Genomic DNA, 17,291 nt, shown 5'->3' with positions numbered 1-17,291 from the left:
AAAAATGTGAACCATAATTACGAACTACTTCACTATGCTATTTGACTTTTTAATCAACGAAATAACAATATAGCCTAATTAAAGTGCGCACAACGAACAGTGAACATACCAATATTGTACAAATAAAGAAGTTGACTTGGTCCGTTGATCCACAATGTTACTCTGCAGTAGCTCTGATCCTGATTCACTTTTAAGCTAAATTCACTGTGAACACATCCAGGAAGTAAGATTTAGGCCAGTTAAAATTTATACTGTTGCATAGTCTAAATTTTCTCTTCTGCACTATTCTAAGCAACTAATTCCTCGGAAGCATAAATTAAACACAAGTAGACATAAAAACACAAACTGACGAATATAAACAGCTGATTTTGTTAATCGAGCAACCCTGACAGGTTCCTATTCTCAGTTGATTCTCGTCAAAGAGAAATTTTCATTATATTCATAGGATGTAAATACAAACTTATATAAATTGAGCAACAAGTAAAAGCAGTAAAATGTCATTGCTTATAAAAAGTTTGCAGTATTGTCTTCTAGAAACTGAGAAGAGATAATCTATTAGTTACGTCAACGATAAATGCAATTCAGTAAAATCACTGATATATGTACTAATTCGTGGACAAGAGACCCGTCGATTGCGCGTCGGCGCCATATCTAAATTGCATGCCACTTCCGTAATTCGTATACAACCTCTGGAACAGTTCACAGATCTGTCTGTGCAAATTACCGTCACAATGCTGTATTTACATACGCTCTCATTACATCAGTACTGTACTACACCTGCAGGCAAAGTTTACATCTACGCTCATCGTCTCTACTAGAAAAAATTATGAAAAAAAAAAAAAACACAAGAAAGTCATATAATACACATTCCGAAAAAAATTATTTATTTATTTATTTATTTATTTATTTATTTATTTATTTATTTATTTATTTATTTATTTATACCATTATCGTATTTTCACACCGCTCCAGGGCAGAGGGAACCGGCACCTACTCATGTAATTTGCATGATATGTATTAATATATTATACCAATTTTTGTATATCTGAACCGATTGAATTGTTTGTTTTAAATTGAATTAATTTACTTGCTATGTATTTATTTTTGTAGCTCAACTGATGAATAATTGTTTAGATTTGTAAATTGAATTATCTGCTTGCTTTATACTGTATATTTTTTGTAGAGCCACCAACGTAGCTTAGTCGGTGGACTCGCTAGCCTGCTGAACCGGTGCTGCGCTCAGGCTTAGGTTGGATCCCCCTTCGGACTGATTACCTGATTGGGTTTTTTCCTGAGGTTTTTCCCAACCGTAGGGCGAATGCCAGGTGATCTATGGCAAATTTTCAGCCTCACTTCATCTCGCCAAGAAATTGTAATCTTGTACAATTTTGAATTGTTCCACATCTTAAAGCTTCAATACGGGTACTAATGTAAGGTTTATGGAATACAATAAGTTTAAGCTATAAAGTCTTTAGTTTAACTATGGTTGCGAGCCCAAGAAAAATAGCAGCGACGGTGATACTATATAACGTCTTTGGCAGTGACTCACTAATGAAGTGAGTAGGAAAGTTTATGGACGTAGAACTACGTTTGTCAGTGAGGGCGGTTCTGGAAAAAATAAACGTGTTGAATGTGTTTCGTTTACTCAATGAATTAATTAATGATTTACATCACAGAGTACTACCCCTGATCACTAGGGCTGAAGAAAAGTATTGATATCAGGATAATAAATAATTTCTATATACATTGTTTACAAAATGCGTCGTGTTTCCGGGTGTGTCTACGGTCTGAAGGAGCAGGGAGTGAACATCCGACTCTCCTCAATAGTAGACCTGCTTAAGTGACGTGAGGTTGTATCAGAATGCCGAAACAAAAATCCAGCAAAGAACAGATAATATAAGGACTGAATTCAGAACACGGGGAAATTGCGTTTGACTGAATTGATAACGATTTTTTTTGTAAATTTAATATTTGTTCCGAATTAATTAATTTGAAACATAAGTAATCCTGTAAATATAAATTCTCTTATGAGTTCATTCATAGGGAGCAGACTGTACAAGCAGCCGCTACAGTAACTAGTCGTGCGTGCACACAAGCAGTTTTTAAACACAGAGCTGTACGTACGATGCAGCGTAACCTATATCTAACACTTTTTTTTTCGGCCCTACTGATCACGTATAGCCATATCAAATTGACCATTCACTTGTTATGAAATTGCAACATATAAAAGAGAAAACTCACAAGGATATCCACTGTGGAAAATAGTTTTTTTGGTGACGACCGCTAGATGAAGGACTTGCAGCAAGCTATTACCACAGTCTAGTATATACAGTCACGAAGCTCAATACATAATAAATATGCATCCAGTACAGTTGCTAACCACTAGGATCGCTAATATCGCCTCATTACAGACAATGCGAAATAGTACCGGCACAGTCTATTGTATCTAGCACCCTCACAACTCAAGCTTCGTGACTGTATATACTAGACTGTGCTATTACTCCATGCAATTCCATCAGTGTTATAGCGTGACTTCTTTTGAAGTTGCTATATGGTAGCATAATGAAATTGATCAAAGTTGTCTTGAAACTCCATTAGACTGATCAATCTGTTATTTGTGATCAGGTACTACTCAGTATGTTTAACAGTACCCGGATTCACTGTTGGAGTCTGGAGGCTGTGGTGACACGTCTTACCGTTTTACAGCCACAGATATCATGGAGCTCGCCATTCTCTTACGCTTTCTCCCTGCAAGAAGAGTACCCTCGCTTCTACGCGCCGTGTCGATCTCCTCACGAAAAAGGTCCGTGTTCACGAACGCTATCATGTGAATCGCGCTATGGAACGGCTACCATGGGTTGAGAAATTTCTTTTTTGCAGGTACTGTACGTCGTATCGCGTCAGTTGCAAACGAAAACAAGCAGCGTCGATTGTCTGGCAGCTAGTGTTGCCAACTGTCAGTACTCATTACCGGCTAACTAAAATCATGGGAAAACCTGCCAGAAAAAAATTAGTATTTAATACTGTAACTGTTTGAGTTACTATTTTGCTACTACAGGAAGTAACATATAAGATTGTGATTGACACTGCATGGGCGATCTCGCATGTGGCGTTATCTTACCCAACCTTGCATGACCCTCTTACCATAAAAGGGACTCGCGGACAGGAACAGTTTGGCTGTGGCGCATGCGCAGACCTCTCATGCAGTGTCAGCGTAACCCTTACTTGGATTTCTTTTCGTGTGTATATTTCAGATCAAATCCAGAAGTTTCCTTCGTGCTCCGGTTACACATCTTGTATATACGAAGGTTAGGTTTGGTTAGTTTAGGTTTTTATTAACGAAGTCCGCGCATGCGAGACAGCCAAGATGATCCTGTCGCGACCCGCACGTCTTACCGTGAGGCTCTATATTAATGAGTATAGTAGTCGGACGTTTTTGGTCCGTTTGTTGGTGTTTGCAGTTAACAAATTAGGACGATGTTTCCCGCTCCGTTAAAAAATTATCATTCTGTAGCTCCTATGATAATCAATCATGCTGTAATTTTTTTGACTGATAGCTCAATGTCTAAGGAAAGAGTAGAAACAAATTCAAAAATCAAAATATTTTTTGAAAAGTGAGAAAAAAGCATTAGTTTATAAGAGATCTGTTCAGATTAGACATTTACACCTTCAAAAGTTGGTGACAAATCTTTTGGGGGGTCAAAGCGAGAGAAATGTTGAGAAAGAATGCAAATTATTTTCAAACATTTTCTCTACTCAAAATCTTTAGGTACTGGTTTCTGAATAACGCCGAGAAACGAACAAGCATTTTTGCTTGGCAGAGGACTCACAACTCAACCTGTTGTCTTCTAAAAGAGAAAGAATGGTTCTTTTCACAGAAGCCTTTGCTCTGATTTCAAATCTGTTTACAAAATATTTGAACTGAACGAAAGGAAAGGAAATCTTCTTGGTCCTTAAGTAGATGTCAACAAAGTAGCTGATAAAGGACATCCTTGTCGTACTCCTCTTCCTATTGCACTTCCCTTTGACATTTCTTCTCCTATCGTAACTTTGACTCATTATTTCGTATAAAGATTACAGAACAGCTTACTCTCTTTTCAATCTACACATATCTCCTTCAGGACCCCCGCTCTGTTTATTGCAATCCATTGTCAAAAGTACTTTCCAGGTCCACAAATACTACATACACTCCTTTATTTTTCTGTATGTATCTTTAGCTGACTGTTCGCAGCAGTCCAATTACATTGGACATTCCTGAAGCCAAATTTGTTCTTCTTCCAACTTAGAACATAAATGTCGATTCAGTATTTGCAGGAGAATCTTCAATGAATGCGATACCAGGCTGATAGTCCTGAACTCTGTCACTTACTTACTTACTGGCTTTTAAGGAACCCGGAGGTTCACTGCCGCCCTCACATAAGCCCGCCATTGGTCCCTATCCTGAGCAAGATTAATCCATTCTCTATCATCATATCTCACCTCCCTCAAATCCATTTAAATATTACCTTCCCATCTATGTCTCGGTCTCCCTAAAGGCCTTTTTCCCTCCGGCCTCCCAATTAACACTCTATATGCATTTCTGTATTCGCCCATACGTGCTACATGCCCTGCCCATTTCATACGTCTGGATTTAATGTTCCTAATTATGTTAGGTGAACAATACAATGTGTGCAGTTCTGTGTTGTGTAACTTTCTCCATTCTCCTGTAACTTCATCCCTTTTAGCCCCAAATATTTTCCTAAGCACCTTATACTCAAACACCCTTAACTTATGTTCCTCTCTCAAAGTGAGAGTCCAAGTTTCACAACCATAAAGAACAACTGGTAATATAACTGTTTTATAAATTCTAACTTTCAGATTTTTCGACAGCAGACTGGATGATAAAAGTTTTTCAACCGAATAATAACACACATTTCCCATATTTATTCTGTGTTTAATTTCCTCCAGAGTATCATTTATATTTGTTACTGTTGCTCCAAGATATTTGAACTTCTCCACCTCTTCAAAAGATAAATTTCCAATTTTTATATTTCCATTTCGTACAATATTCTCGTCACGAGACATAATCATATACTTTGTCTTTTCGGAATTTACTTCCAAACCTCACGAGACATAATCATATACTTTGTCTTTTCGGAATTTACTTCCAAACCTATCTCTTTACTTGCTTCCAATAAAATTCCCGTGTTTTTCCTAATCGTTTGTGGATTTTCTCCTAACATATTCACGTCGAACTCTGTCACTGTTGACATTAATTACATTCAATATGCTATCAAGAAACTTTTGAAACCCCCCCCCCCCCTTCGTTAGATACAACATACGATTTACTCAACATGGTAGCCTACTGTCCCGCACTAATGCTACTCACTAACAAAAAGAATTGGGGAACTACAACTCGTCATCAGATGCAAATACGCTGGGCGGTTGAGTGGCCACAGCTCGTCAAAGTACTTGGGTTAAAATGAATTAAAGTTTGGAGTTCTGAATCATAAATATGTGGCATGTAAAATAAGCATGTTTTTTACTAAAAATATTCTAGGAAAAATTTATTGGCCAGCTGCTTCTAATCTCAATTTAGGTGCCTCTGCAAACCAAATTCCAACAAAAATATAGAAGCATTAAGACAAGAGGCTGAAGTATACCTTACTCAGGACAATGGACACTTGGCAAGGTGGAGGGAGAATAAGATGGGATAAATATTTTCATGTTACTCATTTAATGTAACTTGAAAATGTACACATATGTATTTTCTTTCAATTTATGATGCTGGATCAGTTAAAATTATGACGAAATATTGACAAATGAAATATTTCTCAAATTTTATGGCTGAGGATGAAGTGGGTATATCTGACAAATTAATAACACGTTCCATCTACAACTTTGCTTTATTAAAGATATTGAGTTCACATTGATTAATAATAATGTGAACTCGTTGATTAATAAACACCTTAACTTAGTTTTACAGTTAGAGGAACGGTTTTGCCTTCTCAGGTATTATCAGGTATATTAACTGAAGTTTCATATTGAATACATATTGGACCTGATAATGCCTGAAAAGGTGAAAACGTTCGTTCACAGAGAGAGAGAGAGATTTAAAAAACTCGTCTGTCGTCCATTGAGGGTTACCACAAGGATCCAGAATGCAATAATACAGTAATAAATTTACAAAGTTGAAGATTAAGATTAAAATTAATACAGTGTTATTAACAATCGAAAGAAAAATTGATTTAACTTATCATATAAGTGGTAATTTATTATTTGGAGAGAATCTCTAAGAATTTTAATTAGAATTTCAATTTCATAGAAATTAATTTTAGACTTTTAAGGACATCACCGGTGAAATTTTGGTAGGGTACCTCTTGCTTCAAACAGGAGGTCTCTCACAACCGATTGATTGATTTGAATTTTGTATGTTTCTGATAGGAATGGCAGGCAGGGTTTGTAGATAGCCTGTTTCTCAACATTTACTTCCTCCGCCTGGGTGGTGTTCCTTTCGAAGCGAATGGTGGGATCTAAAACCAATGCTATATTTTCATTCCTTTTAAGTGCTATGATGTCAGCTCTCCGATTCCTTCCATCCACGTTGTTGTAAGATTTGAGCCATAGATGCTCTGACTCGATGGTATCACCAAGAAGTACAGTAAAACCATTAACTATGTTAAGGTGTCTGATTAATAATGTGAACTCATCTTTAATAAAGAAAAGTTGTAGACGGAACCTGTTAATGAAGAAATCTTTTAATTATAACTTATCAGAATCATAATGTCAATAAAATCATAAGATGATAAATAAGCAATGGACAGAAGACTGGTTAAGTGGACAAACAGGAAGAGCACTATGGAAAATTTTGAAACAACCCAACAATATTAAAAATCTGCTGTGATATTCCCAGACAGGTACAGAAATAGATACTCGCTCACAACACTAATCACACTCTCCATTCCTAAACACAGAATATCCTCCTACTCTTCATCTTTCACAGTCTCTGCACCTCATCTCTGGAACTCTACCACAGCATGTCAGAGACTGTCGGATATTATCTAGTTTCAAAAATAAACTAAAATTGCACTTTTTCAATTCAGATTCCCTTCAATTTTAAGGCCTTTTCTCTGCGACAGTTTTGTAAAAAATAGATATATTTTATTTTTTTTCTTGTTCTCTTGATCACCAGGTAAATTTATCATTATAGCCTTTTTATTGTGGATTTTATCTAAATTTCAATTTCTTTTTTTATTATTTTATCACATTCCATTTGTTGATTCTTCCTTATGTTTTCCCTGTTAAATATTTGTACTAACTGAGTTGCTCTTATTATATTCCAATCTTTAGATCTGTATTTTACTTCCTTTTTTCTATTATGGAATTATTTTCACATTGTTTAGTGTCGATTTTGTTATGCTCTTATTTTTTGTAATATGTTAGTATTCTGTTCTTTAACTTTTTGTTAAATTGCACTGCTTGTATGCTTTGTGACCTGGTAGATTGTAAGAGAAGGCCCTGTGGCCTTAACTCTGCCAGTATAAATAAATAAATCATTATTTTTATTATATATTAACTTTTACTGCATGGGCTAGAATTGGACACCTTATTACGGAAGCTTATCTGCACCACTTTAAATTATTTATCAGAGTCACCACTGTAAAAAAATGTTTAACAGAAGAAACAATAAAACATATTCTACTTCAATGTAATAACACCAACCATAAACTGCAGGAAAGAATGAAAAAACACTTGTTACTTGAAATTCTCACCAACCCACAGCTCTGGAAAACTACATAACTTGATTTAATAATAATAATAATAATAATAATAATAATAATAATAATGATTTATTTTAGCTGGCAGAGTTAAGGCCGTAAGGCCTTCTCTTCCACTCAACCAGCAAAAAGTGTATATACATATGCATGAACTTACAAAGAATCCAACAATTTGATTGAGATGAGAGTTACATGTATACAAAAGTTATTTACAAATTAAACAACAAAATACTATGAACTATTAATTAAACACTGAAATAAACTGTGTAGCAGAATTAAACTAAAATACGTAGAATGTTAATATATTTCAAATAATATTAGATAATAGAAAGAGATTATTACGAGACAATTAAAATACAGCACAATCAGGATGATGTCTAAAGAAAAAAGTAACAATGTAGTCAGTGATAGTTTAAATCAGTATGATTGGAGTGAAATGCTAATAAGGTTATCTTTTAAGCTGTTCTTAAAGGTGTTTATTGTCTTGCAGCCCCTAATACTTTGTGACAAGGAATTCCATTGACGCGAGGTGGATATTGTAAAAGATGATGAATAACAAGATGTTCTATGAAGAGGTATACTTAGCGTGCCACAGATAAGTGATCTGGTATTTACATCGTGGTTAGAGTATAGATAAGAGAAACGAGACGAAAGGTAATTTGGTGTTGAAGTGTGCAGAATTCGAAAGAGTAAAGACAAAGAGTGTAAAGTTCTACGTTCTTTAAGTCGGAGCCACGAGAGACTTGCGAAGGACGGTGATATGTGATCATACCGTCGGATGTTGCACACGTATCTGACGCACATATTCTGAGCTCGCTGTAACTTGACTGACAATTCAGAACTTAGGTCACTTAACAAAACGTCACAATAATCGAAGTGCGGCGTTACTAGGGTTTGCACTAGGGTAAGTTTTAGTTGCTGGGGCAAGAAGTTTCTCAAGCGACTCAAACAGTGAAGGGAGGAACAGATTTTTTTTATCGTTTCTTTAACTTGAAAATTCCAACTTAGATTATTATCAAAAAAGAAGCCAAGATTTTTTACGACAGATGAATAAGGGATTAGCGTGTTGTTAAGAGTAACAACTGAAAGATTACTGTTATTAAGGGAGTTAACTAAACGCTTATGTCCAATAATTATGGCTTGAGTCTTACTTGGATTAAGTGCGAGTCCGAAATTGGCCGCCCAAGTGGAGACAGTGGCTAGGTCACAATTTAACTTGTCAATCGATTCATTGATCGTATTGGGTCTGGAATGTATGTAAAGTTGTAGGTCGTCGGCATAGAGGTGATATCGGCAATACTGTAAGTTCCTTGATACGTCATTAATGTAGATAGAGAAAAGTAGTGGACCTAATACGGAGCCCTGCGGCACTCCCGCCTTTGTGCATCTCCATTGGGAGAATTGATTATCAAGTGAAACACACTGTTGGCGGTCACGTAGGTAGGAGTCCATCCAGCTCAAGGTATTGTCTGACAGGTGCAAAGCCTTCATCTTTGCAAGAAGCAAGTCGATATCAACAGAACCAAAGGCATTGCTGAAATCGAGAAGAGTTAGTGCCGTTACTTCACCCCTATCCATAGCTTCACGGATGTCCTCAGTCACTTTAAGTAGGGCTGTAGAAGTGCTGTGTCCATGTCTAAAACCCGATTGATAGTCATCAAGGAGTTTGTGTTCGTCGAGATAGTTCATAAGTTGTCCATGTACAATATGTTCTAATGCTTTTGAAAGAGTGGGAAGAATTGATATCGGTCTGTATTGGTTTACTGTAGAAGGTGTGTTAGATTTAGGTAAAGGTTTCACTAATGCCATTTTCCAGAGTGAGGGGTAGGACCCAGTCATAATAGATGCATTGAATATATGTGTGATGGTCGGCAGGATCACATCTATTATTTTATACAGGAGAGTGATATTTATATTGTCTATACCTTGGGCTTTAGATTTCATACGTCGCAGCGTCTTCATTACGTCAGTCGGGTTAATGTATTTAAAGAAGAATTTATCCCACACAGGTTGGGACATCGTGTAATCAGCTTATAGCTGACACACGTATTAAGAAATAAATAAAATGTCAATAAAAAAAATCTGACCAAGTTGCAATATTTTTGGAATCCACAGCATTCAGAATTTTTTTTATTTCATGAACACTCACATGATGTGATGTCAGTGGGAAAAATGAGGCTTCTTTGCAGAGGTTTAACATTACCCCTATAATGGTGTCACTCATACACTTATACCTTACATTCAAAGGGCGTCACCAAAAAAGTACAGTAAAACCATTGGTTACAACTTGCCCTTGTTGACACCAAAACCATGAACATTTTTGATACTGCCAACATTTCCGCAATGTCCTTGAATCAAAACAGATTTTACTCACTATTAGGTATAAAATGTTCACTTAAAAATAAATAAATAAATATATAATTTTCATTTAGTGTTCTGCCCAAGAGCAGGTCTTTCATTGCAAACCCAGCTTTCTCCAATCTTTCCTATTTCCTGCCTTTCTCTTTGTTTTCTCATATGATCCATATATCTTTAATGTTGTCTATCATCTGGTATCTTCTTCTACCCCGAACTCTTCTCCCGTTCATCATTCCTTCCAGTGCATCTTTCAGCAAGCAGTTTCTTCTCAGCCAGTGACCCAACCAATATCAGAGTAATAATAACTAGATACATGTACAATATTATGACTATGATACGTGGTGAACTCATTTTATAGAAATAAACAACACAAAATTAAGGTCGCAATTATATAAAGCTTTACTTCATCAAAATTATCATTTTATGTACACGTTTAAAATTAAGGTATTACAAATAACTCAGAAAAAAAGAAGAGATTGGTACTTGCATTTTTTTTTTTAAATTTTCTTGCAACCAATAATTATTGGCACTTAAATTGTTAATAATATTTTAATGAAAAAATAAGATATTCTGAAAGGCATTTAATTTCAATTAATTATGATTTTCTATAGAAGGGTGAATAGGTCGTCAAACCCTTCTTTGAAATGTTACTGATGACAATGAACGAGATTGATGGTAATGATGATATTAATGATTGTGATTATTTTTTAAAGTTGTAGAGCACTATGTTAACTGATGCCTATGTTGACTTATGCAGATTTTTAAGTAAATTCGTGAAGCAACAACTTAGCACTTAATTATTCTGTTAACTCAAAACTTTTCAACATTAAAGTGAGAAAAGTTTATATACTGTTTTTATTAAACAGATGCTTAAATTACATAATCACAGCCGTGTTAACAGTAGAAACTGACGGACGGACAGACAACTTTCTTCAAGCATTACCAACGCACACTAATACGGTCTCCATCTTCGATAGAATAAAAGGACAATTCCTTCTGACTTTTATCCAATGGAAATTCAATGTCAGGATTCTGAAACAAACGTGGAGAAATTGAGAAACACTGTACTGTTACCGTAGGAAATAAAATTAATTTTGACATATACATGCTTACACAAGAACACTGTAAACGAATACATATAAAGAAATACTTCTGAAGTGATAAATAGAAATTACTAGTGGCTTGTGCAGCAAATGCTGCAAACTAAGTTCATTAGACGTTCAAATTAACATTTTTCAGATTTATTTTCAATGAAGAATACCAGACATTCAGAAAGTTATTTGCTTCCATAACAATGAAAGATACTCTCTCTCTCGAGCCAATACCGAAGAGAACCATGCATATAAATATCTACACCACACCACCATTATATATGAAAAAGATCCAACCCCATTTGATTAATAATTATAAAAATATTTGATTTTTAATAATATTATTATCTTACGTAAGTTTTATAGCTTTCAGCAACATATACTATATAGCCGCCACTCAGTAAAATATAGAAATCAAAATCTAATTTAAGTTATTCTCTACATCTACTTATATAACCCCAAAATGTTTCACTTTCATATCATCAATATAGCATTAATATGTATAATTAATGAAAAATAGTCACATCATGGCATTAATTACAATAATATTTCATTTCTAATGGTAATAATGTCATCAAACCACCTCAAGTTTTGTAGTTTTTAATATCCAATACACAGCTGTACCCAGAAAATTACACACCACAGAATCGAACCTGTAAATTATTTTTAGTATGTTAAGTTTTTAATAACCAATTTAATTTGAGTTCTAAATATGTCAGCATTCTTGCAGATCATGACCTTCGTGTAATATTGTTTACTGTAGTATGTGTTTTGTTTTATTCTGAAATGCAACACGGCCGACTTGATGCTCGCTTCGCTTCTTCTTTACAAAAAAGCGAAGGTAATATCAAGTCGGCCGTGAATGCTATTAGCTAGTTCTCAAAACTGACGACAGATGGATTTTTGAAAATAGGAAAATTATTTTTCCGAAAAACTTTGAGTTCCAAGCTTCAAAATGAGGGGTCATTTATTAAAATCCGTCCAGCTGTTTTCCCGTAATTTCCATTACCAATTCAAATTATATATATATAGATATTACATATTCTGTTAAGGTGAGTTTCAGGAAAACGAATGTAACAGGATCACCATTAACAATTGATGTATCAAGTGTACATATTTTGATGACAAACATTCATATATTCAATAGGAACTATGGTATTTCACTTGTAGAGCTCATGTACTATGGAGGACAGAAAGATTGAGAGCATTGAAATTACTTTCATAATGCAGTGTCCTCACTGACATGACGCAATCTGACAGCCCTCTCCTCTAATAAGAGTTAAAAAAATCAGCATTTAGTCTTATTGATCTATTTGAGAAAAACTGGTAACATTTTATACGGTCACCCTGTACATATAAATTCGGAGGCTGGATAATTGAGGCAGTGTGAATATTGAAGGAGAACACGCAAAGTACAAGTTTCGAGATTCTTTGTTGAGTTCGCCCCTAAATCCATAGACCTTAATTGTTCTGGCCTTCCTTAGAAAAATACACAAATAAAAAAAATAACTACATAAATCAAAATAACGAGATATCGGATCAATACCTCATACACCAAGAATCAAATGCTCTTTCTCATAACTGATTCCTGAATCATTTACCTGATCTGTTCATAATTTCTACACTGAATGGAAGGTCAAAGTTGGTAAGTACTCGTTGTTTTTATTCCTTAAAGTTCTGACAGTGATAAAGATATGTGAAAGTGTTGAATATTTGATTCCCGAAATAATCCTAAGTCTCGGACATTTTTAGAAATAGAAAACATTTCAGTGCGACAATCACGAGGTAGTCCTATTATTTTCAAACAGTTCATCATAATAATTTCTGAGTCGCAAGATCTGGTCCAAATTTGAAGATAAAATTACTCTTACAAGTATTTACTGAAAATTTGTCATCAACAAGGCTTAAGATACGGTCACACATCGCTACTTTTGCAGTGCAACTTTTGTACTGCAGCTGCAAAAGTTGCGTGACGTGTTCACACGTAAGCCAAAAGTAGCGCGCTGCACGCTGCTTTTCGTGCTGCGCAACCCAAGTGCTGCAAAAGTTGCAACTGGAGGTTGCAAGTCTGTTCACACACAAGGCGCTACTTTTGCAGCCGCAGTCATGCTGCAGGTTTCCATCTCCGTGTTGACTTCTCAATATACATTTTGTGGTTATGTTCACATTATTAAGAAACTCACGCGAAAGCTTCCTTATCTATTATTTGCTTTTCTGTCGAAACTAGTATTCAGAAATTGACATTATTTTTACTATAAAACTTTTAAAAACGCCCATATACTTAAATGATAACCAACAGTATATTCACATAATCAATGTCGGCAACCCTCCTGTTTGGAACTACGCTACGAAAAATAAAAAAAAATGAATTATATCGTCAGCAATTATGCTCAGACTATGTTGTGTATTTAATAAGTGTTACAAATAATTTACTTTCATCACATTTAACATTAAAATATATCCAAACAATAAAAGTATCATTGGCACTTTTGGGTGGTAACACTGGTTGCAACCGCAGCAAAAGTTTCAACAAAACCGATATCAAAAATGCTGCGGCTGCAACCCTGAGAACCCCGTTCACACGTCACTACTTTTAAGCTGCGCGCAGCATGGAAAAGTAGCAGGCAGCAGGTTCGGCAGCCGCTACTTTTCGGGTTGCACCATTGTTCACACGCTGCAGTACAAGAATTGCGCAGTTTTTTGTACTGCAGCGCTGCAAAAGTAGCGATGTGTGACTGTACCTTTATTGAACTCCACTAAAACTATTTGTAACAAAAAAATTGTTACCTTAGAACTGATATATGCAAGTCTTGGCATTTCACTCCCAGTGTTAAATAGCCTTTGGACCAAACCCATTAATTTTTGAACTTGCATTGATAAAGGTAATTTTTTTCTGTATGTTTTACAGTCTTGATCTGGACTAAATATTTCAACAGCTGAAAACAAATATTAAGGAAAATTTTTCTGATACTGTAATGTTCAAGTAAAGGATTGTTTGTAAGGGCAAATCACAGTAGGGTCTTGTCCCTGGCACCTCAAGATAGTTACTAAGATAAAAAAAAAGAACTTTGAAAATGAAAGCTAACAAGGGCTCTGGTGAAGTCATGTCAGAACCAGAAATTTGATGATGAAAGAATTCGTTGCTTTCAAATAGAATATTGTCTGCAATGATGAAAGATAAATAAAAACAAGCAAATTGTAAATCATCATATAATGAACTCAAACAGAAAACTGATGTCAGAGAGGGAAAAAGTTAAGACATGAAAAAATTATTTCATGCAGTTATTAGAAGAATAAGAAGCAGAATAAGAAGAAGTCCAAGAAAAGTAAAATGAATAGAGGAAGAAAGCAGAGATGAAATAAATATAGGTTTTGGAAATAGCTATGGGAAATATGACAGAAATGATAGTTGCAGGACCAGATGAAATAACAAAGAAAATGATACAGGCTGCAACATCCAACAGATGACAATGGTTTTAGAGAGTACTCCTGAAAATATGGTCAGAAAAATTTATACCAGAAGATTGGAATCGAGAAATAATGGTTCTAATTCATAAGAAAACATGTATATATGCAGTGCTTTTTTTTCTGGAAAAAAGTTTACCGGAACTCAAACACTCGATCACATTATACAACAAAAACGTAGGTTTAAAAATATTAGGCCTACATACCTTATATTACAATAAGGTGCAAATGGAGCTCATCGATTTTAAGCATAACAGAAATTTTACGATTTCGAGCTATAGTTTCAGGATCAATAACGGAAGATGGCAGCACTAGATTGCATAAGTTACTTTTGCACTAACGATAATAATGTGAAAATGTAAACTCTTGGACTCGGCAGTGGCAGCAATTTTAATTTTCAATTTCGCTTATAAAATATATCTCGTTGGAATTTGTAACGGTAAAAAGTTTACTGGAACGCGTTCTGGACCGTTCCGGCTGAAAAAAAGCGTTGTATATATGTATGCTCAAATGATATGGGGATAACACTACTCAGTGCCATAAAATTTATGGAAGAATTCTGGCTAACATATTGGATAAATTCTTAGAAGAGAAATTAAAAGAACAACAGTATGCCTTTAGGAAAGGTAGATCAACAATTGATTTGATATTTGTGAGGCAGTTAATATTCTTTTGAGTTTTATTGATTTTGATAAGGCCTATGATACAGCCAACAGAGGAAAGTTATGGATGAAACATTCAGGGATGCTAATGCATCTTACAGAAAGGATACAAATAACATATGTGGACTGTGTAAGTTGTATTATGTAAAGAAAGTACTCTAACAAGATAGTATATTATCACCAATCCTTTTCAATATTTTGATGAATGACGTATGTAGGAAATGGTTGAAGAATACGAGTATGATTTAAAAACGCTTATCTATGTAGATGACATTCTGATTTGGAGAAGAAATATCCAAGAAACAGAAAATAGATTAACAAGTTGGACTGAAAAATGCTAAGTTTGATTTAAAAATTAATTTTGAAAAAAAAAAAAAAAAAAAAGTGTTCTCATGATAACGACATAAATATCCAAGAAGTAGAGCATATTATATATCTGGGAAGCAAAATCAGTAACACTGAGATTAGCACGAGAATACAGTCAAGTTCAAATTTTATTAGTTGATGAAAGATCTGTTATGGAATAAAAATATACTGGTGAAATGCAAGCAATCTATTTTGACAAAAGGTGCAGAGACATGACATTTACAAAAAAAAGACAAATTAGTAGACTACAGGTTTCTGAGAGGAATTGTGGGTAAGGCAAGAATGATAGCAAAAAACAGACAGAGAAATAGTAGTTGAAAATTTACAGACATCTTTGGAAGTACGATTGAGACAGTTTTGTCATATGAAATGGATGATGACAAATTACTCAGAAAAGCCTGAAATCGATAGAAAAAGGAAGAAGACTAAGAAGCAGATGGCTGAACCAGATTAAGACGGACGTCAAAATATAGGAGAAGAATGGCATAAAGTAGATAGAACTCAACTGTTGGAGGATAGGGAAAAATGGAAACTTATCAAAAACTAGACCCTGGAAAGAGGACACGAGTAAGAAGAAGAAAAAGATTAAGCTTTCTTACTCACAGAGTTATATATTATGGGGCTAATGTAAAATAAAAGGAAAATTATGTATTATTAAAGGATACTTATTAGATTTGTGTTCAATGTCACTTTGCGAGTTTTATATTCCCCTTCATCTGGAGCTCCATATTCTGAAAGAAATAACATTAACATGTATAATTTATATTCACATTAGCACTCAATGACTGCACAAAGAACAAAATTATGCTGGATTAAATATCACTTTGTAACTATAAGATGTGGTAGTGAATTAGGTGATTATGAGATTGTCTTTTGGCGAAGTGTATCAACATCGGTTAAAAACGCAGTAATCATAGATTACGAAACGACGGTTAAACAGTAACAGTGGTTAAAATGTAATTTCTGTGCACCATTCACAATTACCGATTACTTAAACATGGCTAGCTGACATCTCATTTAACCAGAGTAATGTCTATGATGGTACACTGTTTCTACAAAATTACTAAAGGAAAGCATCCATACCGCTGCAAAGATAATAGTCAATGTCTAAAAACGGCTGCGCTCACTCCGTTCTACATCGAAATGAACGTGTCCTACATTTTCGTTTTGCATTTGTTTGCCTTTGGGCGCTGTTATATTTGCGAGTTGCATTTCTTTGCTTTTCAGTGCTGTTAGGTTAAAATCGTACGAAATAGAAAATTGAATGCAAAAATGATTATATCCCAATGTGAGGTTGAAGTATCGATAGACTAATTTACTAGATTTAAATATAATATATATAAAAAGATGGCATATCTATAAAGGAAAAGGATGCAGAAGATTAGTAGGAATGTGTATACAATCCAGGACCCCATTTATTTACACGAGGGAACTGTTCATTATCCCAAGATCCATCCATAACCTCTCTTTGTTCAGCCAGTGACATGGAGAAAGAGATATTCGAGTATTCCCCCTTTTAGTACAGAAAATAACAGTTACATAGAATCGTAATATAAGCAACCGATCCATAGGAGAAATATGACTTTTTGTGT

The 17,291-nt window shown here is 34.9% G+C and overlaps 2 protein-coding genes across 3 annotated transcripts in view; both read right to left on the bottom strand.

Moving 5' to 3' along the window:
* LOC138710967 (deubiquitinase DESI2) overlaps positions 1-567 on the bottom strand; it is a 57,428-nt gene extending 56,861 nt beyond the window's left edge. The window contains exons 1-2 of one of the 2 annotated variants that reach the window (XM_069842206.1): positions 461-567; positions 110-204 (exon numbers count right to left, since the gene is read on the bottom strand). The gene's annotated coding sequence lies outside the window, so the exon portion shown is untranslated. Of the gene's footprint in view, positions 1-109; positions 205-350 lie in introns of both variants that reach the window. The other variant, XM_069842205.1, reaches the window with a different exon arrangement.
* A 9,923-nt stretch (positions 568-10,490) lies between these two features.
* Tbce (Tubulin-binding cofactor E) overlaps positions 10,491-17,291 on the bottom strand; it is a 32,540-nt gene continuing 25,739 nt past the window's right edge. Inside the window, exons 10-12 of the mRNA XM_069842204.1 lie at positions 16,365-16,430; positions 13,994-14,142; positions 10,491-11,147 (exon numbers count right to left, since the gene is read on the bottom strand). Of these exons, the coding sequence (XP_069698305.1) occupies positions 11,055-11,147; positions 13,994-14,142; positions 16,365-16,430 (308 nt within the window). The 3' untranslated portion in view covers positions 10,491-11,054. The remainder of the gene's footprint in view (positions 11,148-13,993; positions 14,143-16,364; positions 16,431-17,291) is intronic.

The sequence above is a fragment of the Periplaneta americana genome, chromosome 12 (assembly GCF_040183065.1).
Source record: "Periplaneta americana isolate PAMFEO1 chromosome 12, P.americana_PAMFEO1_priV1, whole genome shotgun sequence".
Taxonomy (NCBI): domain Eukaryota; kingdom Metazoa; phylum Arthropoda; class Insecta; order Blattodea; family Blattidae; genus Periplaneta; species Periplaneta americana.
The sequence above is the reverse complement of the archived record's forward strand: the minus strand, read 5'-3'. Positions and strand labels throughout refer to the sequence as shown.